The following is a 25,193-nucleotide window of genomic DNA, read 5'->3' as shown; positions in this document are numbered from 1 at the left end:
CCCCAACGGGGTACTTAGCCCAACTTGGTTTCGGTCTGAAACTCAGAATACGAAAATTTCAGAACGCCGAATGGCACTTGCAAACGCTGCTTCTGCTTCGGACCATGCGGCAAAAAAGACTGAGGATATGACGTCGGTCATGCGCTTTAATACCATGGCGCACTGACGTCAGATCTGAGCGCCCATGACCGACGCCAGCCTAATACTTTGGTATTCGGGCCGACCGAGGACAGCGGACTACCCACAGGTTATGACTGCAGCAATGTGAGATGAAGAACATCAGAAACCTTCCTTCTATTCCAGGGTCTTTTCCTTGGAAATAATACAACCCCACCCAAAAAAGACAGATACACAAACTTTCAGAAAGCAGTGGCAAAGGGGTTCTAAAAAGAAAGAAGGACCTTCACTAGCTAAAAAGTAGACTGACTGTGCCTTCCATCAATCTCTTCCCCATTCCCCATGGCAATCTCATAAAGGCTTTCCCAAAACCTCTGTTAACTTCCCTCTTTGGCACTGGATTATATTATATTATACTCTTGGGTACTGAAGATTATAGAAAAAGACTATATCTATCAGTAGGACTCCATTCCCCATTTCAAGGGATTCCTCTCCATCCTGTCAGTCAAGCCGTTGTGCTTCCTTCCATCCTGGATTTAATGCTGTCTCAGGGAGCAATTCAGCCTTCCCACCAGAACAGAGGGAGAAAAAGGGATTTACGCAATGGTTTTTCTTGTGCCAAAGAAAGAAGGAACATGGAGACTCAGGCTGGACCTTTCATTTCTAAACCTGAATATCAAAACATCATGGGCAGCGCAGTGGTGCAGCAGTTATCATCGTTGCCTCACAACAAGATGTTCTCTGGTTCGATTCTTGACTGTGGTGCCTTCTGTGTGGAGTCTGCATTTCCTCCCTGCATTTGTATGGGTTTCTTTTAGGTGCTCCGGTTTCCTCCTACATTCCAAACACATGCATTTGAAGTGTTTCTCCCCAGGCCTCATCTAAACATGGGCTCTGTCCCAATCAGACTTTCCTAGTAAACAAATGTTAAATGTTTAAAATTCCAAAGTTCAAAATGCTTTCTCTGCAGTTTCTGTTATCTCTCATACCTCCCTTCAGTTTCCTTGAAAATCTTAACATAAAAGATGCTTATCATATTTAAATTCACAAAAACATCAGTGGCATTTTATACCGTGGTGGTGCAGCGGTTAGCGTTGTCACCTCACAGCAAGAGGTTCTCCTGTTCGATTCTCAGCTGGAGCTCCTCCTGTGTGGAGTCTGCATGTCCTCCCCGCGGTCGAGTGAAATTTAAAGACATGCAGATAGGTGTGTGCGTGAATGGGTGTGCCTTATTTGAAGGTTGAGTGTCAGGCTGGCAACTCAGCACCGTAAAAATCCACTGCCAATCATTAGCGAACCGGAGTTCCACTGTGGCAACCCCTAACCAGGAAAAGCCGAAAGACAAACAAAAAAATCAATGGCATTTTAAGATTTTTCTATTTTTACTTCCCATTTTAAGTTTTCTACATTATCCTTTGGGTAGTCAACAGCTCCAAGAATGTTTACTGTGTATGATACCAGTAATAGGTCATTGCAGGTTGCAATGCATTCACATCTGATAACCCTAACAGCTCACTGTAAGTTGCAATGCATTCACATTTTTCCATATTTAGACAACTGGCTTATTTTTGCAGACTCTTTTCCAGACAGTCAGGAATCCATTCTTTTCATAAAGAACATTCTGCTCAATCTGGGGGTTCAACCTAACCTAGAAAAATCTTCCTTCATCCCATCTCACAGGATAGTGTTTCTAAGCTGTCTTTCATGACATTTTTTATTCCTCAGGGCAGAGTGGATCAAGAGTTCTTGATGTTTTCCAGACAAACTCACACAGCAGCCAAGAATTTTCTTACTATATTAGGATTTATGGCACTCACAAATCTCATGATTCTTCTAGATACATCTTTCATGATGCTTTTTCTTCCTCAGGACAAAGTGGACCATTACAAGGAATAGTTACTGATATCTTTCAGAGAGACTCGCACAGCAGCCAGGGATTTTCTTACAATATTAGGATTTATGGCACTCACAAATCTCATGATTTATATTGCCAGATTATCTATGAGAAAAATTCTACTGTTCCAAAAATCATTCTAGACTCAACAGCAGCACTCCCACCCTCACGCTGTTTTATTTCAGATCTAGACCCAACAGCAGCACTCTCACCCCACTCCATTTCATTTCAGATCTCCAGTGCTGGCTTTTGTCAAAGAAGGAGATGGAGACTCACTAGTGGGTAAACCATCTCAAAGGATCATAGGATCATAGGAGATTACTAGGCTCTTGGCCCTGAGGCCCTTATAAGCCTAGCCAAGAGTTTAGCCCATGTTTAGACAAATCAGCACCGGATGTCCCTGTCCAGCAGGGACATGGGTGGAATCCCGGGGGTGTATTTTGTGTTTCCCATCCAGTTATCCGGGTTGCGCTTAAAAAGGGGTAAAGAGGTACTCTGCTTGACATGGACAGGGAGTCTATTCCACAGATGGAGGAGTCTCTGGTACACAAATCTGTCCTGCCATCAAGTCTTGCTGATGTCACAGACCAGGTTGAGGCCACACGTGCAGGTTACTCGAGTGGAGCTTGACTTGCAGATATGCAGCAGTCCCATCAAAGAGGGTTCTGTGATTGCCTTGTATGCCAGACAGAGGTCACCTCTGAGAAGTCTGCAAGAAACTGAGTAGAGGGATAGGGCTTTTAGCCTGTCTGTGAATGGTAGATGTTTGAGGCCCTGGATTCTCCTGGTGAGGAACCTCTATGGTCTCTCCAGCTGCTGCATGTGCTTTGCGAGGTACATGCTGAAAGGGGCATTGTACTCAATAATGGGCCTTATAAGTGAAGAATACAGGAATGTTATGACCTCCTTCTCCCTGGATGAGATACCCTTACTTATGAGGAAGGCTTTCCATAAAATGGAAGCAACATGGTGGTCAAAAGTCAGGTTGCTATCAATCTGGATGCCCAAGTCCATCATGACTGATTGCTTGCTTAGGACTCTCAATTCTCATCTCTCTTCTCAATCTGTAAGCACAGATGTATCAGATTTTGCATGGATGATTCGCTGTTTCCAAAGTGGTGACAGTTTAAGTTTGTGGAACCATCAGGACAAAAAAAGGCACATAAATGTCAAAGAGATAATGGTATTACTAAATGTTCTCAAATCTCTGTACCGTCTCTAGACACCAGGACCTCTTTTGGTCATCAGAGACAACACCACAGTCCTGTGATACATAAACAAAGAGGGGGAACCAGATCTTACCCACTTTGCAGATTAGCAGTACTAGTCTGGGATTTGGCCCTACAATTTAGTCTGTCCCTACAGAATACTCATGTTCTATCACAGAAGAATTCTGTGGCAGATAAGATGAGCAGGACCAGGGCATAACCCCATGAATCTTCCAGGAAATTATCCACTTATTGGGAACTTTTCAACTAGATCTGTTTGCCGCCATTCATAACAGGCAGTCAAAGATGTTCTGCTCCAGAACTCCCTGTATAAAGGTTCATAGATTCATAGGTGTGTACTAGGCTAATGGCCCTGGAGCCTTTACAAGCCTAGCCCACAGAAGTCCCTGGCATCATGCTGCACGACATTAGTTTCCAGTGCCTCTATCAAGTAGAGTTATTGGAGTGATCCCCGGGGTGATCTTTCAATTTCCCATCCACTCATCAAGATTTCTCTTGAAGACGGCCAGTGAGGTGCTCTGCTTGATATGTATGGGAAGTCTATTCCAGAGCACGGGTTGTCTCTGGGTTATGAGCATGTCCCTCCAGCATGTTCTTCTGATTGTGGTAATGAGGTTGAGGTCTCTGGAGCATGTCGTGTGGAGGGATTTCTTTAGATGTAGCATTTCTAACAGAGCTGGGTCAGACATGAAGTCAAGCAGCGATCGCCTCTTAGTAGACGATATGAGACAGATAATAGCTGGTGTTTTTTGAGTATGTCGTGTAGGACATGTGTTTAAGGCCTAGGATCCTCTTCATGAGGTACTTTTGTGGCCTTTCCAGCTGTTGCATGTGTCTAGTGAGGTACATGCCAAATGGTGCATTATACTCAATGATTGGCCTAATGAGGGAAGAGTAGAGAGAGAGACGATGACCTCTTTCTTCCTGGATGCAAAACCCTTGGTAATGAGATGTGCCACACCGAAGGACTTTCTGACCACAGTGGCAATGTGGTGGTCAAAGAAGAGGTTGCTGTCAACCTGTGCCCCCAGATCTCTTATAACGCCTTCAGTGTTCAGTGGGCTCCCACTGATGTGGTACTTAGTGGGAACTGAGTTTTTCCCAAAGGGGATGACAACGCATGTTTTGACATTTAGCTTAAGGCCATGGTTTCGACACCAGTCACTGGTCTCAATGAGGCCTTTCTGCAGGATGTCTACATCACTTGGGGAGTTAATAATGGCTCCCGGCTTGCAGTCGTCTGCGAACTTGGTCAGCCAGAGTCCCTCCGTGTTGGCCTGGACTTCTGAGAAGTAGATGCCAAACAGGAGTGGACCCAGGACCGAACACTGTGGTACTCCACTTGTGACTGGTCAGCAGTCTGACTTGGAGTCCGCTACTTTCACACTGTGGGTGAGCCAATTTGTAACCTACCTAGTGATATAGTCTGGTGAGTTTCTCAATAATTCCTGAGTGGGGAATGGTATCAAAGTCCTTGGCCAGATCGAGGTAGGCTGTATGAACTGCCTTGCCCTCATCCACAGCTCTGGTGACGGACTCAAAGAAGTCAACCAGGTTGAGCAGGCATGATCTACATTTCACAAAACCAAATTGCATGGGATCTAGAGTTTGGAGATTCCCTATATCCTTGTTAATTAAGTCCATAATGATGCACTCCATAGCCTTACATATCAGAGTCGTCAGGCTAATGGGGCGATAATTCCTAAGGTCTGTAGTCACTCCCCCTTTATGGAGAGGGAAGACTGTAGCAGTGCGCCATTCGGTAGGGACAAAACCTGAGGTGAGGCTGTGATTGAAGATGGCACACAGATGTGGTGCCAGTTCACTTTACATTTCACATAGAACACATCCAGGGATACTGTCGGGTCCCACAGAAGCTGTATTCTTGGCCTTGGACAATGCATCTTTATCCTGTGCTGCAGTAATGCTGGGTGCCTGGCATTTCTCCAGTATTGTGATTGGCCCTTGGGGGGGTAAAGTTGGCACTGAATCTGTTGGCCAGTATGTTGGCAATACCTGTGGGGTCATTATAGGAGGTACCATTGTGCAGTAACTCAGAGCAAACCGGTGTATTGCCGTGGAGATTCTTGATATAACTATAGAAAGCTTTGTGGTTGTTTTTAGTGTCTGTTGCAATTCTGCCTCCATAGCTGGCTTTAGAGGTTTGGATGAGGGATCTCAACTTTTTGTTGAGGCAAATAAGGGAGTTTTTCCAGTCTTGGGACTTCACCCTTTTCTGCAACAGTTTTATTAATGGCAGGAGGTCAGCAGATTGGCTTCCTTTTTTGGAGGAGAGCGTCTTAGTTCTGTTGGGTATGGCTAGTTCCATACATTTATGTACATGTTCGTAGAGTGTATTGGTATATGATTCGGCAGTCATGCATCTATTTTCCATTGACACGGGTACCATGAAGTTAGCCACCTCTGTTTTTAGGAGCACAAAGTCAGCTTTGGAGAAGTTTTTCATGGTGGTTACCTTTGCGGGGGGTGTGGGTGAGATGTGGATTTCCATGGTGATTAGTTTGTAGTCAGATTTAACCAGGGAGGAATTGACTACTGATGTAGAGCAACAGTTTCCCATGTTAATAATAACCAGGTCAAGGATGTTGCTTCCACTGGTGGTGGTAAGAATGAGCTGGTCCCGGGCATTGGAATTGACAAATTCCAGGAAGCGTTGGGCCAGTGTATTGGTGCATGAGTAGTTTTCCCAGTTGATGGAGGGGTAGCTGAAGTCACCTAGTATGAGAATATTGGGTTGGACTCTAACAGTTTCCAGGGTGCTTAGGAACGTAGAGTGAGAGTCTTGGGGCATGGTTGGGGACCTACAGCAGGCTATGACCTGAATCGCAGTCTTACCCAATGTTAGTTGTACCTGAAGTATCTCAAATGTATTATGCTGGGCTACTAGTCTAGAGGTGTGCATATCCCTTATGAATATGGAGACACCACTGCCTTTGGAGCTTTGGTCCATGTTCTGGGGCCGAAAGGTGTGGAATGAGTTATAGCCTGGTAGTGCAGGGCTGCTTTCTGCTGCTTTAAACCAGGTCTCCGTTACAGCACACATGTCAATGTTCTCCATTTTGAGGAGTGCTTCAAGCAAGTGCATCTTGAGATTTAGACTTCTAGCGTTGAACAGCATGACCCTCAGATTGCATTTATTTATAGCTGTTAGGGTGGTAATTTGGTCTTTGAAACATCACCTAAAAAAGGCACTATAGTGGTGGCAAGAGCCTTAGCCAGTATCCGGAAACCCAGGGGTGACAGATGCAGGCCATCTCTGGCAAAGCATTGAGGTCTGTCAATCATGTCATCCCAACAGACAGATACTGGATCCCCTTAGAATAACACCAGAAACTTAGCCAAATTGTTGAAGTCAATCATTTTCTGCTTGTACTGCGGTATCATTCTGGGCAACGGTAGGATGCTGCTCAGGTCTAGGGTCATACCTGCCTGGGCCACATAATCCAAGAGCTCCTCCATGTCTCTTTTCTTGTAGTCCAGGGAGGTGCGTCTCATGTAATTCACACCCATATGGACAGTAACAGAGTCATATTTGTACTTTTTGTAGAGTGACCTGAGTGCGTGTGTTATGTGTTGGATTCTGGCACCTGATAGATTGTTACCTTCTCCTTATTCAACCTAGTGAGTGGGACATCAGTGTGCCTCACTATTGAGTCACCTATGATTAATGTATTGGGCAAGCTGTTTTGCTTTAGGGGCTTAGGTTGAGGAGCACACTGTGTAGGTGAGCTATGTGTCTTGTGGTTTGTGCTGTGTTGTGGTGGTCGAGTGTGTTTCTGCCTTAGAGGTCTCTGCTGCTTGCGTAGATTTCTATTGGCAGCCTCCACGAAAGTGGGTGTGCGGTTTGTGTTTTTATGTGAGAGCTGAGGTGGTGGGTGTTCTGGAGGGATATGTGTTGCATGTGGTGCGGTGCAGGTGTTGACCTTCTCTTCTTGATCAGCTATTCCCGTCTTGGCTTGAGAGTGCATGGCTTCCAATTTAGATATACAAGTGCATCTCTCACAAGTCTGAGTGTTGGGAGGTAAGAGGAAAGGGTTGTCTGTGTACATGAGGCAACTGCTACACTGCCTCAGAATGTCCAAGTTCACCAGGTTAATAGGAGAAAGTACAGGGAACTGACCTTTAGACAAGCCAGGAGGGATGGTCATTATTACTAAGTACTGGAGCTGTTTCCTTATATATTCCTTTTACAAGAAAAATATCACTGAAGGTGTCTGAGTCTGTACAGAGCACTGCCAAACACATGAGGGAAACTAATATGCAGACCCTGAAAATTTAAGGATGAAGTATTTAGGCAGATATGCTGAAGTTAGAAAGAAATCAAGCAGTACTTACTGAAAAATAAAGAATTACCTTTGTCAAGAATGATGAAAAGAGGGGAGTCACATGAATGGCTACTGCCTGGCTACTTCTAATACTGGTCTCAGCACAGCTTCACTCTGTTGAGATACAATACTCCTTTGCTTCTTCTCTCACAAGAAGCAAAATGTTAGCACCAATCCAAAGAAGAGAAGCAGGCCACGGCCTTTTTGGAGATCCATAATCGTGTCCCAGATGATGCAAGGGCCTGCATGCTTGTAGCCTTTTTCTAGTAGATGCCTCAAATAGCAACCAGATCAATCAGGTATATTAAGCACAAACACTCACTCTCCAACCAGAAAGAGTCAGGAATCAATGCACTCTGCTCCTACTCACATCAGGATCAGAATATAAGCACAGATTCCAAGCTGTCACCTATAAAGCAGTTATTAAACTTTCTGGTGATCAGCAGTCTCCAGGAAATAATGTAACTGCACTCCTTCTCTCACAAGGAGAAAACAGAAGCACTAATCCCAAGATGACTATTGAGAGGCAGAATGTGGGCTCTCCAATAAACTGGTGGTCTTGCAGTAGATGCTTAAAGGTAATATGAAAAAAAGGCTCATCCTAAACACTACAGTGTGCACTAGAGGAGTCAGATGTGAAAGTAGGTAACTTAAGTTTTACCTGTCTAAAAAGTTAAGTTTTAGTGGAGAGTCACTATTTTTAAAATAGCAAGATAGATTGAAAGGGGGTGGTCACTTTTGTATTTTGGTACTATGGAATATAGTAGGATGGCCAATAAATTTAAATAGTTGAATGAAAGTGATTTCACAAAATGATAATTTTGTGCTTACTCACACCAGCCAGTAAAAGCAGAGACGAAATGAGATATATGATCAAATTAACGTACGGGGCAGGTAGCTAGAAAGACAGTGGTGTTTAAGAGCACAACAGTAATCAGGTGGGAAGGTGGTAAAAATGTCTGTCTGACTCACAAGAGACAGAGCTGTGGTCTCTTTTCAAGTTTTAATATGCAGTTAAAAGCAGAATACAAGTAAAACACGGTGTAAAGAAAACAAATCACAGTATACAAAATAGAAAAAGGCAATAAAGTAATACAAAATACAACAACTAAAAAGCAAACTAACCTTTCCCTCACAGCAAACTGGAAGACAGATGCTTTTTCATTCCTGTGATCAGAAATACTCCTACATGCTCTTCCATCCTTTCCTCTGATAACTAAGACTCCTTTTAACACCCAAAAGTACTCTCCCTTTTGTCCCTGGCAACAGTGATTCTCCCTTCTTTCAAAAATAACAAACAGCAATTACCAGAAGCTTACTCATTCAGCAGAGGGGTTCTCTGATTTATCCCAACCTTCAATTTATTCAGCTTATAGGCTGAATGATAGAATTTTAACACCTTTTAAGCACATTTTCTCTGAATATGTGCAGCAGGTATTAAATGAAGCTAAGAAACCTGCCACTAGAAAATCATATATGACAAAGGGAAAGAAGTGCCTTTGGTTTTACAATATTTGTGTATGTTATTATCCTATAGTCTTTCTTACTATTCCATTAAGATACATCTTTTGGCCATTTTTTCTTGATTGCCTATAGATCCCCAACGTCCTTCTTTACCTCAAATGAAACAGTTTCTAGAAGGGGTATTACATATTCAGCCACCTAGAAAGTAGGAGGCTCTTCATGAGTACAGAATATTGTGCTAGAAAAACTGACACCTTTTCCACTTAAACCAGCTCACAATGCTGTTTTAAAGTTCTTAACCTGGAAAACAGTGATATTCATTGCTCTAACTAATGCAAATAGTATCAAGCTCTTATTTTGTCTCAGCCTCTCTCATATTTCATAAGGATAAAAAGCAGATAAGGTGAGCATTCTTCTATTTACGACACAAGTGCTCATAAAAAATAAACCAGACTACTTAAACCTACAGAAGGATCTCTGTGAATGTTTACTATTTTTGTTACTTTTTCACCATACTAACAGTGGTCAGAATTCCTAATTTAAGTTGAAGCTACAAGTATAGCTTACAAATCAGTTGGATTACAGTCATGTACCCCTCCTGGTACCACCAAGGACCATAGAACCTTAAAGGCTCACCTTACTTTGCTTTTTGTTAGTCCTGACAAGGACAAGCTCCTTGCACAGGTTTGGAAAGCCTAATTAGAGAACACCACTCCACTAGAGGCAACCTATTTGCATCTTTCATAAGGATAGTGTACCTTTGAGAACCAATCCTTTGTCTATGCCTGAAGAGGTTTCAGAACTCACCTCAAGCCAATCTATTTGTCTTCCTATATTCTTTCCAGAACCAAAAATAAGGAAAAGAGAATCCTGTATACACTGGATATTCACAGACAACTCAGGTACTGCATTAACAGGAAAATCTCAGTTATTTGCAATAGGGGTAATAAATAATTATCGACCATGGGACATGGCTTAGACAAGATTCAGGGACACAAGCTGCATCAATGCAAATCGGCTAGATGAGAAAGTCTTATGCAACTATGGGAATGATGACATGCAAATGAGGAATGTATAAAAACTTTGTGACTTTCTTATGTAAATGAGTGTTTCTTTCCACCTTTTGAGATATCTGCACTGTGCACCGATGGTTATAAAACCCAAATCTGCACTTCTTCTATCCTCTTTGTAAGTGAAGATACTCACTTCTGCTGCAAGCCTGGCTGTTTCCCACTGTGAGTTGCTCATTTCAGTGGCACAGAAACCTTTCTATGAGAACAAGGTACAGGCAAAGAATAACTTGCCTTAATTTTGCTGCGCAGGAGTTACTGGACAAATTCAGACTGAACAGGGATAGAATAAGGGCTTTGGCGAACTTGCGTGACCCATAAATGGGAACTGGGTGGAGATATATGGCATTTCTACACATGTGGATATCAAGGTATCTATAATCCTAACTAAACTTGCTATGGGGACCTTTCAGAGACAAACTGGGGACACGGTAGGTATCACAGGATCCTACCTTGAGAATACTACAGTAGTTCTTAATATATTCTTGGCACGTGTGGATGAGCATATCTATTTCTCAGTGTCATCACAGGAGCAAGCTAGCACCATGTATATCTTCTGTGTAATAGCACACGTTCCTGAGATGGTTGGTGTGAAAGACTGCACCCATGTTGCTATAAAGGGCCCATCTGGACTACAGGGTGGTGGGGGGAGTTGTACTGGAATGGGAAAGGATACCATTCTGTCAATTGCCAGGGAATGTGTGATGCATGGGGGTATATCACCATCATGTTGGCTCAGCATCCTGGCAGTGCCCATAATCAGACCCGGATCCAGCACTACATGGCACAGGCAGTTGCCCAGGGCCTCATGGCTAGGGGGTGGCCTACTCTGGGCTACGAAGCTTAAACATTAATTTTAATTAATTAAGAATATATTTAAAAAAATACTTCTTAACACCACGGTGAGGGGGTCTTCTCCTTTAAGGTGGAACATGTGTGGGTCGCACAGAGGCACACCAATGCGAATGTAAACACTTTCCACACTTGCACATGGAATTTAAACTAGCTGTTCCATTGAGAGAGCAAAGGTAAGTAAGCTTGTGTGTCTGTACATAATTTAAAGTAGTGGTTCTGTTCATTTCTTTGTGAGACAGAAAGTGTGTGTACGTATGCATGTGAATGTATGTAATTTAAACCATCCATTCTATTTCTGCATGAGAGAGAAAGTGTGTGTGTGTGTGTGTGTGTGTGTGTGTGTGTGTGTGTGTGTGTGTGTGTATGTGGAATTTAAAATAGCCATTTGTTGCTGTATGAGAGGTAAGGTGTGTGTATGTATGTACTGCTGTGAGACAGCAGAGAGAAGATAGGTGTGTGTGTGTGTGTGTGTGTGTGTGTGTGTGTGTGTGTGTGTGTGTGTGTGTGTGTGTGTGTGTGTGCGTGTATTTTTAACAAACCTCTCAAATGTCCAGATTTATTCTCATAGTTTTGGTCTGTTTCTTATAAAATCTGTGTTTTTCTGGCAAGTCAATGAGGACTGAAGTCACTAAATAAAGACATACATATGAGTTTCAGATTTCATATCCTTCAGAAAATGCATGCTAACACAAATCCTGTTATTCTAGCAACTTCTCAAGTTAAAAAGAGCAATATTTAAAATCTATCCCTATCTTTGGGCCATTGTATCCCCATTATTTTAGGCGTTGTCAGTTAACTTGATCAGGCTTGACCCTGTTACTTGGTTACAGGAGACAAGAGCCTGAATCCTCTATACCAACTACCAGACTGCTAAAGGAATTGTGAGCTTCAGCTGAGACAAGAACCTGAATCCTCTACTCCAACTACCAGGCTACTGAAGGAATTGTGAACTTCAGTGGATACAAGAGACTGAATCCTCCATACCAACTACCAGACTGCTGACAGAATTGTGAATTTGAATTTCACTACATTTTCTGGGACTTATGAGTTTCAGCACATTTTCAAAGGATTATGAGTTTCAGTGCATTTTCATGGAATTATGAGTTTCAAGGGAAGAGAAGTTTACCGTTGCTCAAGTTAAGTCTGTTTTCAATGTGCAACTAATGGTTTTGTTTATCAAATGTCAGTCACTGTTTATGCTATAGAATTTGAAAGCAGTGCCAGTAGCATAATTGCCTTTGGTGCAGAAGGCTGTGGATTCTACTCCCACACCATGTAGGTGGAGTGCTGATATTGCAGTACCCTTTTCATCGCTGATTACATAGTGAATTTTAATGGGGATAGGGGTTCTGCACTCCTGAGTGTGTCCTCCTTCGTATGAGATGTCTAGTAACTATGAACTTGCTGTCAATTTGTCAGTCAATCCTACTGCAATAGTACCAGCTTGCCAATTTTTTTTAATGTAAAATAGGCAGTTAATTCTTCAAGGGCTGAATCTGCAGATGAAACACTGAAATGTAAAGTTGTTTGCCAGTAACAACTTCTTCATTAGTTACATATCTCTTTAATGTGGCTTACAGAGCCATAAAACAAAATAACTTTTACTTCTGCAGAGATTGTGCTTACTGACTGATATTGGCAGATTGCAATGACAGATGCCTGAGTGGTCTATTATGGATGAAATTTTCTGAAATGGGTAGATTTGTAATTTTTGTTTCATTGCTTACTGGAAGAATGTTCAAAGCTACAAATTTAAAACACATTCTAGCAAGAGGTGCTGTATTATACAAGGACTATAATTAAATACAATCAGGACGGTGAATCAAAAAACACACACATTTATACATGGCCCTAAAAATGTGTGCAAGGAGCCTATGGTTTGAAAACAGCCTAAAGATAAACTTAATCCTCCACTGACCAGATGCATTTTCTTTGAATGTGGGATTTAATGCTGCTTCAATGAATGTGAGTTTTAAGGGCATTGAGGTTTACTGCTCATGCTAAGTCCATTTTCAATGTGAGACTGTATTGTTTGTTTAGCAAATGGCTATTAGTTTTTGTGCTATTTTCTTTCAGTATCTGTAATCATTGTAGAAGTAAATAAGAAAACAGTAGGCACACTGACAGGTCTCAACAGTCTTTATGGTAAATGGGGAGAAATGGCCAAGTAATAGAACACTGGAATGGCTGGGGAGGGGGGCGGCTCTGCCCATGATTCTCACATTTGAAACACAAGCGCACTGTACTGCCTCTCTTCCTGCATGGCTGAATTCCTCATGGTCACCATGCTGATAAGTGCAAACTACTCTAACATGGTCAGCCACAGTTATTTCAGTATCTATACAGTGGTTTAGGTAGTCTTGAGTCATTACTCCCTGTTTCGCGGTGTGTCCTTTCTCTGTTTTGTTTTTCACATTCAAACTCTTGATAATGACACGTCTGTAAGCCATAGTGAGCTGTTGCAAAGCACTTTGATACTACTCTGTTCCAGATGCTGACAGTCACTGAGTGAATGCTTGGCCTACTCAAAGCCAGTTTCTTTAGACTAAATGAGTTGTGGGTGAGGGGGATTCAGTATGCGCTTGCTATTGCATGCAGAATGTTTATGGCCTGCTGCATTCTGCGTAACATGATTATACACTGGTCTAGTGCACAACTACCATGGCCAGCCACCTACAGTGGCAGTGTAGCCCCCTCTAACATTTCTCCTAACAGACAGTGGTCAGCCAACAGCAGTAGTACAACAACCCCTTTGGCAGACTTGTGCATGATTTATAATTGTGCAGGCAAACAGGTGGCATCTACTTTACAACCAGGGTCATTTTATTTATTGCCCGGCAGAGCAAAGTTACAGACATAATACCTGATGCATGCATTGTTACTTGTAGGCTATGCTGAGTGGTGCATGATCAAGTTACACTACACATCAAACATTTCTCCTCTTATCATACACAGTCTTGGTGGTCAGATGGTATTAGCCATCATCGTTTGTACAGCATTTAGTGGTCAGTGGCACAAGTGCTGCTTATACTGGCAGAGACTGAGTGAACTATAAAGGGGCAAGTGTTATGAAAAAAGTTTAGAGCTAACACTCTGAGTAGTTCACTTCAGTATTACTGAAGTTATATTTACTTGTTAAAGGAAATGTATTTTTTTCCACCATAAGTTGCTTTACTGCCGCATTCGCTCTTCCTTATATTTATCTATATATATATTTGGTTTTTTCAGCTGCCATTGTCTCTTTCTTTTCTTTTCAGGTTCAAAAAATGAGTGCAGCATTTGTCCTGAGGAGCATATAGCATGTGAACTCGTACTCCCCATGTCTGCAAAGTGACTTCACTGTGAGAAAGTTCTGTATTGCTGAGGTTCAAAAATGTTACTTACATTTGGAAGGTGTCACCAAAGACAGTGTGGGTAATGGTCTCATAGATCATCAGCAACTATTAGCATGGCAGCCTGATGCCAAGTTACTCTGATGCTGGGATTTACTGGATGCAGAGGAACCCACAGATACTGACCTAAGATGCTACAAGCCCTGGACTTTTACAGAGGGGGTCTATCACATATTGTGGAAGTCTGACAAGGTCTGACTGCCTTTTGCTTTGAGGAATACACATGAATGCCTGCGGTACTTTCTTGAGGTAGACCTGAAATATGGCGTACTCTCGTCCATATCCAGCTTTGTCCCCCAGTCCTTGCTAGCGTGTATATGGGGGATACCACTGCTTCAACCATACTACACATAAGGATCATCATGGCATTGTCCGTGACCGCTAATATTCCCTGTGTAGTAATGAATATCCTCGGGTATACCCTATAGCACGCTAATCATCTCTAAACAACTTCCAGTGGCAGTAACCAGTGTCTGAACTATATCACAGCACATGTGTTGCAGGGCAGACAAGGACCTGAATGTCTCTGGAGCAAACTGAGAAATATGTCTTCATCTGTCAAACCCTGTGTACAGGTGTAACAGTGGGTACTGCTACCTCCAGAAGTGTTGTCTCTTCATCAAGAAGTTCAGGTTGTGCACAAGAACCAAGTGTTGAGCTATGCAGTGTCCCCCCACCCCTTGTTGTAATTAGTATGTGAGGCTGTGTCATTGCCTATGGAGTTGTCCACCAGCTGTGGGGCATGAGGCCCTGCCAGTAGACTTTGTGACTGTGTATCACTGTCCTGAGGCTGGGTCATGAGAATGACAGAAACAGCACGATCAACAGCCATTCTGCTCTCAACATCAGTCTGCTGTAGTGCTACAGAGCATGCTACTGATTCTGCTGTTTATCCTGAGATGAAATATGTACAATGTGGTTAATGTGTCCTGTGACAGGTGATGTCTATACTTACCATGCAGTGACTGTTGCTTGATAAGGGCTTTACTGGCTTTAAAAGTCGGTAAAACACTTAACTCTTTTCCTTTTTTCTGTAATCAGTAGTCCTTGGAATAGATAAAGATCCATGCACTAAAAAGAATTATGACTGGGTCTCCAGTTGTAATCCTCCAGTAAGTGCCTTAATATGGATGTCAAAATTCACCTCTTGAGCTTTGATCTCAAGTTGAATTTCTTGGCATCCACTTCTCAAATGATTTACAAGATAGCCTGCACTTTTGTTTTGAGAATTTCCACTGTCTGTAATAACCAACTGTAACTATATAATAGCAATGAACACAGCGCTGAATATATTTTACATCCCAAATATCTCCATGTAGAAGTACAGAATTATTGAAGATTTCCTACAATACCAGTAACTCAGAAGTTAATTTTGAAGATGTCACATTGAAATCTATTGATAACTGCCTTTTTTCAATAACTTTTAGCTAACTGTGCCATTAATAAAAGCTTTTAATTTAATTAATACTTTGTCTCAACCTTGATGTAATACTTTAACTCAACGTTTATGTAAGCAAGGAGCCCAATATTTGTCGAAATGGAGAATTATAAAAAGACTGGTCAAAGTTTGGGCCAACTTAAGAAGTTGTTATGCAAATTAAGCACTTCTGCATTTAGTGAATAGCATAAAGTGTCACACTTAGTAAATAGCAGAAAGAGGAAAAACAAAGTTTAAAGTAAAACCAGGAGGGAAAAGTGAGTTGATGTAATTAACAGCAGGAGGTGCCATGGGAGATAAAGGGAGATGGCAACTAGGAAGTATAGAGCTGGGGCAGAGATGGAGGCAGGGACCTAACATGGCAAAGAAAGAGGAGAGAGACAGTGAGAGAGAGAGAGAGAGGAGATATTTAGTTGAGTATGTCTTGCCTCCCCTCCCGTTCTCAGTGTATCATAGTATTCCTGTCTGTCCGGTCTGTCAATTATGTTTTTTGCCCAAAAAATTCCTTAACTCTTCCTTAAACTTCTATACTAAACTCTCTGACTTTCTTTCTACAACCTCCCTTAGTAAATATATTTTCAGAAAAAAATGTGGTATATACTCACTAAAAATATTGCCAATCCTCTCCCACCAAGTGCAACCCTCTTAATGTGTTCCTTTTGATTTTGTTTGAATACTCTGTCCCCTTTTAACAAGTGTCCTATCGTCCCCTTTTCCAACTTTATAAAAGCTACAAGGGTAACTTTGGAGTGATATAAGTCTTTGAAAAGTTTTGATAAGCTGCGGGCCAGCCGTGTTGAGCCTTAACCAGTGCAAAATCTTGTGGAAAGCTCTCAAGTGATCTGTGAAGCTTTGCTCTCCCTAACGCTTGCTGAAAACAGGAGACAGCATTAATCAATTATCTACATGTGAAGCATATTCACAACTGCTGGGACTTTTATGTACATATTCACTTCATCTCTTTACGCCAATTTGGAAGTGCGAGACTTTACTGGGTGTTTCTGTGGAAGGCTGAAGACTACTAAAATGCTTTTCACACTTTATTTAAATACAGGCATACTGGCATGACGGCAGATTGCCTTTACGCATCTGTGAGTCATGTGACTATGACTATCACTCAAAATAGTCCACTGAGATCACTGGGGGAAAAGTAGTCTAACTACAAAACAGAAAAAAATTGACAAAACAAAATACTTTGTACTGCTTGCAATGCAGGATTAGAGAACTCAGTTTAAAATTTGTGGCTTCATCACTCATCACATAATTAATTATCAAAACCTACAGTACAACATATTTCATATTATCAAACACTGGACACTCATATATTCATATATTCCATAAACACGTGCACATATGTACATTTACACATGCACACATATGTATGTACGCACACATATACATGTAGCCGTACATATTTATTTCTCCTGCCTAGTACTGTACTTTAAAGATGTACATCAGTAATCAAATCTATCAACACTTAATGTGCTTAAAACACAAAGATACTACACAAACTGTTAATTAGTAAAGTTAGCACAAGTCTAACACAGAAACACTGTTCAAATCTACTTACTTGCAATATTACTCCTTTGTCTAGGAGACTCTGCTTTTTAGCTGTCATCACAAAATAATGAGTGTCATCCTTGTAGTACACAATGTTTTCCAAATCTATGCCTAAAATTAAACAAAAATGTAATGATGTACATGAAACAAATTAAATGTGCTGCTGAAACAGAATTGTGTTTTTTCAATAAAGAGTGACTTTAATACTAAAAAGCTGCTGCTGATGGAAACTAACAGCTTACATTAAAAACGCAGCGGTCACCAGCAATGTAAAGAATTTTATACAGATACAGTTAATTTGCAAACAATCATACTGTGATGTTACATTATTTAAGATCACAATAAGGGAATATCACCAGCAGAAGTTAACTTTAAAGAACTAGGAGGTTATGGAACATTTTTCAGTCGTGTATTTGGCCTCGTCATGATAACACCACCTGCTGACAAATGCTCTGACATCCAGAATGCTATAAACCCATTTCAAGGATTCCTAAGTTTCATTCCAAAGATCATAAAAGAAAATCTCCATGGCGGTTTGCGAAGTAAAAAAATAAAACCGTTCCAAAGATCTACAGTGATTTACCAGCTCATTTGTGAAAAGTCTGTAATTAAATAAGAAAACACTGCTGAAAATGGAACTCTCTGACAGGAAACACACAAAAATGTTTACCAACTGCATGTCTTACTGAAATGTCAAATTCAAGAAATGCAATGTACCCTGAAGTTAAAAAAAAACATCAACCTAGGTAATGCTGATAAATGAACTTTCAAAAGGCTATGATAAACAAAACTGGCCAACTCCAGCTTTGTACTAAAAGACTGTTAAATTACTACAAAACAGTGGCAGAAATATCCATTCAAACAGTGGAAAGTATATGGGCACAGAAATGATGACTAAAATCCCCTCTGAGATTTCTGGTTAAGATTTCACACAGCTATTCTAGCTAACTTTGTGTTATCTAAGTGACAAAGGAAAACATTCCCTGCAATAATCAACAGCTCCTCAGAGAAATACAAAAGAAGTCCAGGCACAGCCTTACAGCAGGAGTTGCTGTAATATGAGCCTTCAAAATGCTGAAAACGCCAAGGAAGCTAACTGTATGCAAAACAGTGGGCGATTGCCAAGCAATTTATTTCAAGTGGTGTTCACTAATGATAAATGGAAATTGTAAGAAAGAATGCTAAAGGAAAATAATGTTTCCTTAAAAATGGCAACTTAAAACATAAAAAATAAGAAAACTGAAAATTAAACACAGTAACAGTGCAACAATAAAACTAAATGGGACAATTCCTGCACCTGTGTAGTACAGAGATAAAGCCCTGGCCTAAATCCAGCTAGTGGCCTGGGTTCTCGACTGTGCAGGCAGAGAAGATGGATGCACCCATACTGGGGGGGCAGAAACCATGGTTTCTGCCCAGCTCACATCACTGCTCCAATGAGAGATACTCAGCTGGAGTGCAGAGGCTCATCATGATGCAGGGAGCCAGGCTAGTTAAGACATGGGCATGGCAGCCAAAGCTGATGACAGCATCCCTTGTTAGCACGTGGGACAGCAAAAATGCATGGCCACAGTGGGGGAGATAGGGGCCCCTTGCAGTAACACAACTGCTGTCAGTACCACCAAGGGTGGGGTTTAGCCATAACATAAAAATGCTCTTACTGCTGTGATGGCAGCAATAAGACAAAAGCACCCACATAGATGATAACCCCTCTCAGCAGTGTAATGTTTGATTGAGGGGAGGCTTGACAGTTGGCAGGTATGCTAGCAAGGATGATACAAAAAATAATAAATAAAATGAACATGCAGTTCTATAGATTTTATTTCTATCTAGTTAAAAAAAAAAGAGTCAAATTCAAAACATCACCATTTTTAGCTAGAAGACGTAAACTGTTTGAAAAGTTCACTCTGTAAGACATACCAAACCTGGCAGATCTTCCAGAGTAGACTGCATTCAAAGAAAGGCACAACATAATTTCCTCCATTTGAGTAAATAATAAACAACAGGGGCTAATTCAGAAAAAATATTATACTTAAATGTAGAGGAATATCTATGATCAACAGTAAGGAAAGACAGTAAAATGCTAATCACAAAATTGGGGTTGCTGAATATAAGTAGGGCTACATTCAAGGCTCCCTCAAGTCCTTAGCATGGTCCAAAACAGTCATTTGCCATTGATAAGCCAGAGGCAGTACTGATTTTCAATTTTTTATAGTGTCAGCTAAGTATGTAGTATTACTTTAGTAGTGTAGGGGTATGTTATGATATCTTAACTTGGTTACATTTTAGCTGAATTACCTTATTCAGCTTAACTACGCAGAATCACACCTGCTTTGCTGGTTATGGCATTTTCTGAATGGCTGGTATGGCTTTATTTTAAACTTTTTCATTCATTTTTCTAGAGCTTTAATTTAGGTGGGATGTTTTTGTGTTGTTGTGGGATTTGTGCATAATGTAAGTATACAGTGTGTGAACTGTTTTATTAGGATTAGGGCAGAATTATGTAAAATGTGAATGTTGTTTCAGTGGTTGATGACATATATAAGATGTTTATCAATGCTTAGATACACATGCAGGATATAAAAAAATAAAACTATATATATATCCTGAAATTGAAAAAAAACAATATTTCTACCCAAATAAATTTACGATACAAAGATGTTTCTGGAAAACTATGTATATATTTTTGTGTATATCACCATACTGCCCATGTCATTAGACCTTTATCATCAACCTATCCACATCACCAAAGCATCTATCATCACTCTACCCACACAAACAAGCTAGGAATACCCTAAACCTGCCATGTTTATATTACTCATTAAAACATGAAAGTGAATTTAATTTAATACTCACAAAAACATGCACACACAAAGAATCTCTGCAGCATCACATCTCCTCAGTCCCCACATAATTAAAATCTATAAATTAATAAAAAAAAAAAAATAAAACACAAACCACATCTCTGATCACAAACTAAAAATAGATCATAACATTGCTACATAAAACATACACTATACACTCATATAACATTAAACAAAAATCACATCCACAATATTACAGAAAGTACAGTTTTGTACCTACCATAAATGTAGATGTTCGAGTGTTCACCCTGCTGCAGTCATCACACTTGGGTTATCCTGTCGTCAGGCGGTCCCGCAGTCGGCCGGAATTCCAAAGTCTTGGTCCGGCGTCGATTGCTGTTGCCTCTTCCCTGCCGTCAGTGCGCCAGGGGTACATATAATGCAACCGATGCCATTTTCTTCAGTTTTTCTTGCCCCAGATGTCAGGTGCCCCCAAAAAGGTGGTCAGAATTAGTACCAAATGGAGTGAACACTGCACAAACACAAAATCCCTTCAGCTATAAGCAAATACATCAGTAAGGCATAGAAGAGATTTTGCCAGTAGAACAGAGGGGATGGAGGGAGGGTAACATGGACTGCAGCAGGGTGAACACTCGAACATCTACATTTATGGTAGGTACAAAACTGTACTATGTTCATCATGTTACCCTGCTGCAGTCATCACACTTGGGTTGAATCCCAAAGCTAAGGTGGGGGGAGGTATCATAGAGGGTTAGTGGGGGCAATCAGGCCCTGCAGAACTGCAGTGGCGAAGCCCGCCCTGGACTTAGAGTAAAGAGGTAGGTGATAGTGTTTGGTAAAGGTGTGTACTGAACTCCAAGTTGCAGCTTCTAAAATTTCCTTGGTTGGAACCCCCCTGAGAAAGGCTGTAGAGGTAGCTGTTGCCCTGGTAGAGTGGGATCTAATGGTAGCAGGAACTGGTTTCCCATGATGGGTATAGCAGAACCGTATACAATGATCTATCCATTTAGAAATGGTTTGCTTAGATATAGCCTTCCCTTGAGAAGCTGTAGCATAGGATACAAAGAGCTGGTCAGTTTTTCTGAAAGCCTTAGTTTTGTCCAAGTAGTAACGAAGCTGCCTGTGAATGTTCAAGGAATGCAGGAGTCTCTCACCTTTGTTCTGTGGATTGGGCAAGAAGGTGGGTAAGTGGATGGTTTGATTTAAAGCTGCACTGGAAACCACCTTAGACATAAAGGAAGGATTAGTTCGTAGAGAAACTCTGTCGATGAAAAATGAGGAAAGGTTCCACTGCCATTAGTGCCAGTAGTTCTGAGACTCTCCTAGCTGAAGTTATTGCTAGGAGCAGGGCAGTCTTCCATGATAGGAACTGAAGATCTTCAGAGAAAGCTGGTTCAAAAGGAGATATCGTTAGTTTTTCCAGAACAAAGTTGAGGTCCCATGTTGGTGTAGGAGCTCTCCTGGGTGGTCTAACGTTTTTTGCCCCTCTGAGGAACTGCCTTAGAAGAGGATGTGAAAATAAAGGTGGATCCGTGTTGTAGGAGCTGAAATAGCTGAAGCATGAATTTTGATTGAGGAAAAGGAAAGTCCTTTGTGCAACATCTCAGCTAAATACTGTAGAATGTGAGGTATGAGAGGCTGAATTGTGTCTTGGCCTTTAGCTTGGTTCCAGGCACAAAACCTTTTCAATTTGTCCGAATAAGCCTTCCTGGTGCTTGGCCTCCTAGCTTCCAGAATAACATCCAGAACTGCTTGTGAAAGAGGAGCTGGTTGGATGTTTAGTTGATTTGCCATGCAGCCAGATTTAAAGTTTTGAGCTGGCTGTGAAGAATCTGTTTGTTTTGTTGTGTGGGCAAATGGGGTATTTGAGGCAATATCCATGGTGGGCTGTGGGCCATATTTTTCAGTAGCGGGTACCAGTGCTGGCGTGGCCAGTCTGGGGCTATGAGAATCAGTCGTGGTCTCTCCTTTTTGACCTTCAAAAGAACCTTTGTGAGGAGAGGTAATAGAGGGAAGGCATATGTTGTCAGGTTTTTCCAACTGAAAGAGAGAGAGTCCACTTTCCAAGCTTAATGGTGAAATGTCCTTGTACAAAATTTTGTCAGTTGGTAGTTTTGAGGACTGGCAAACAGGTCTATGTTTGGAAGGCCCCATTTTTGAGTTATCATTGCAAATATCTGTGTGTCTAGTTTCCACTCGTGGGGATCTTTGATGTTTCTGCTGAGGTCGTCTGCCAATGTGTTCTTCTGTCCTGGCAGGAATTGAGCTTGTAACTGGACTTGGTAGACCAGAGCTGTGTTCCATAAGATCATTGCTTGCCTGCATAGAGGGTAGGAATGTGTACCCCCTTGTTTGTTTATGTACCACATAACTATGGTGTTGTCCGTCTTTACTGCAAGTTGTCCTGGATGTAATAGATCCTTGAAGGCTGTCAGAGGTTTCTGTCCAGCTAGCATCTCTTTTTGATTTATGTGCAGATTTCTTTGATCTGCAGTCCATAGGCCTTGAATGCATTGCCCTGCCATGTGTGCCCCCCCAGGCATAGTCTGAAGCATCTGTTGTAATAGTTTGCCTGGCTGGGGGCAAGGTGAAAGGCTGACCCTTGTTGAGGTGACATGCCTGTGACCACCATAGAAATTCCTGTTGTAGGCAGGGAATAAGAGATATCATTGTGTCCAAGCTGTGGCTGTGTTGAGACCATACGCTTTTTAGGTACCACTGTAATTTCCTCATATGCAGCTTTGCAAATGGTATTATTAGAATGCAAGATGCCATGAAGCCCAAAGCCTGCAGAATTTTTCTTGCAGTTAATTGGGTCTTTGTTGCCATTGTCTTGAAATATTGAGTTAGTTGTAGTTGCTTGTCTGGCGTAAGATAAGCCTTCTGGGCTGTTGTATTCAAGCTGGCACCCAGGAATGTCATTTTTTGTGAGGGTACAAGTTTTGACTTCTTTTCGTTTACTGTGTACCCCAGGCAGTTTAGTAGATGCTTTACAAAGGCCAGATGATGTAAGAGAATGTCTTTGCTTTCTGCTTGGATGAGGCAGTCGTCCAGGTATGGATATATTTGAATTCCTCTTTGTCTGCAGTATACAATTACTGGTGCCAGGCATTTTGTGAAAACTCTGGGCGCAGTAGATAAGCCAAAGGGCAGTGCAGAGAATTGGTAATGGGTTGAACCTGCAATGAAATGGAGGTATCTTCTGCAACTTTGTCTGATAGGGACATGCAGGTATGCCTCCTTGAGGTCCAACGTTACTAGCCATGCTTCCTTGCCCAACATGGGAAGTAGCTGCTGTAGTGTTAGCATCTTGAATTTGGGTACTTGTAAGTAAGTGTTTAGAATTGAAAGGTCCAGTACTGGTCTCCACGCATTGTCCTTTCTGGGCACTAGAAAGAGTCTTGAGTAAAATCCTTGGCCTTGCTCTCGAGTAGGTACCAGTTGAATGGCTCTCATGGCCATGAGAGCTGTAATTTGTTTTTGTACCTCTGCCGATTGATTTTGTGGCAGGTTTGGCATTCCTCTTTTCATTGGCAAGGTGTGAAAGTGGAATTTGTATCCTCGTGAAATTATGTCTAGGACCCATTTGTCCTTTGTGACAATGTGCCAGTTGTCTGAAAAAAGTGTGAGTTTTCCCCCCAAGGGGGCTGCCAAGAGAGTATTGCTTGGCCAGATGAGGTGCAAGTCATTGAGTTTGCCTTCTGGTGGATTGAGACCTGTCTTCTCCTCCCTTCTGTGTTGTAGTGCCCTATTGGCGAGGTTTATACTGGGTTTGTGGTTGTCCTCTGCCCCTTGGGTGTCTGTATTTACCCCTCTGTGTCTGTCAGTGGCTGGAAAGGACCAATTTTTTGTTGGCCAGTTTCTGCTGAAGCGAGGGGGTTGTACTTGTAAGAAATCTTTGACTGTCTGCATAGATTTTGCCTTATCTTCCATTTTCTTTAAAACTTCTTCTGCTTTAACTCCAAAAAGAACATCCTGCTGCAAGGGAGCATCTAGTAGTTTTGCTTTAACATGATCAGGCAGAGTTTGTTCCTTTAACCAAGCATGCCTACGTATGACAGACCCAGTGACAGCTGCTCTGCAGGAGGCCTCCAAAGAATCAAACCCACATTGTAAGGTATGTTTGCCCACCTGCTCAGTGGCATGCAACAGATCCTGTACTTCTTTCAATTCAGTTTGTTGAGGGAAAGTGGTTATTCTTTGCTTTAACTGAGAGATTAGAAATTGCTGATACTTAAGCATATGAAATTGACAATTCAGTGCCCTCATAGTTAGTGTGGCTGAGGTGTAAACCTTTTTCCCCCACCTGTCTAGTGCTCTGGAATCCCTCTCAGAAGGTACTGGGTTTTTAGCCATAGAAGCCTTAGCCCCTCTGAGACTCTGGGTCAGCTACTGGGCTTTTGTAAAGAAATTTGTTGGAATCAGACACTCTGTAGTATCTGTCCGGCTTAGCCGGAGCAGGAGGTAGAGAGTCTGGGTTGAAACTGGATTCTAAATAGACATCATCCACAATGTCCAAAACTGGTGGGATGGCAAGTGGTCTGTGTTGGGGGAGTAAAAGAAACTCTCTGAGCCTTTTCTTTGAATCAGAGTAGTCCTGACCTTCCCAGTGAAAATGTTCCCTCATAGTGTGTAAAGTTTCCCCAAAAAAGTAGTCTTCAGGAGGAGAAGCTGAGGGAATAGAGTCCTCAGCATCAGAATCTTCATAAGGAGAGAAGGAATAGTCTTGGTCCTCAGAGGAGTCTGAAGAAATGGACATTTGCTCAGAGGAAGCATAATCTTCCTCTTGTCTAGGCCTTTTGTCAGGAGGGGGCTGTGAACCCCTGATTAAAGAAATCAAATCTTCAGCCATTTTGAGCATCTGTTTCTTAGGCACAGGGCCTTGAACAGGAGACTGAAGTGCAGTCCTTTTAGATTTAGAAGGAGTCTTCGACTTAGAAAACGTTTTAATGGTAAGAGTCGTCGGTCTGAAAACGCCTTCCGAAACCGATGGCGTTTCTGTA

The 25,193-nt window shown here is 41.7% G+C and overlaps 1 protein-coding gene across 1 annotated transcript in view; it reads right to left on the bottom strand.

The window, feature by feature from the left end:
* The window catches only part of LOC122814984 (F-actin-monooxygenase MICAL3-like), a 489,064-nt gene that overhangs the window by 12,469 nt on the left and 451,402 nt on the right, over positions 1-25,193 (bottom strand). The window contains exon 8 of the mRNA XM_044087239.1: positions 17,376-17,476. Within this exon, the coding sequence (XP_043943174.1) occupies positions 17,376-17,476 (101 nt within the window). The remainder of the gene's footprint in view (positions 1-17,375; positions 17,477-25,193) is intronic.

This window comes from Protopterus annectens, chromosome 11.part0 (assembly GCF_019279795.1).
Source record: "Protopterus annectens isolate FY-2018-M chromosome 11.part0, PAN1.0, whole genome shotgun sequence".
NCBI classification, from domain to species: domain Eukaryota; kingdom Metazoa; phylum Chordata; order Ceratodontiformes; family Protopteridae; genus Protopterus; species Protopterus annectens.
Note: the sequence above shows the minus strand (reverse complement) of the source record. Positions and strands in the feature narration are given on the sequence as shown.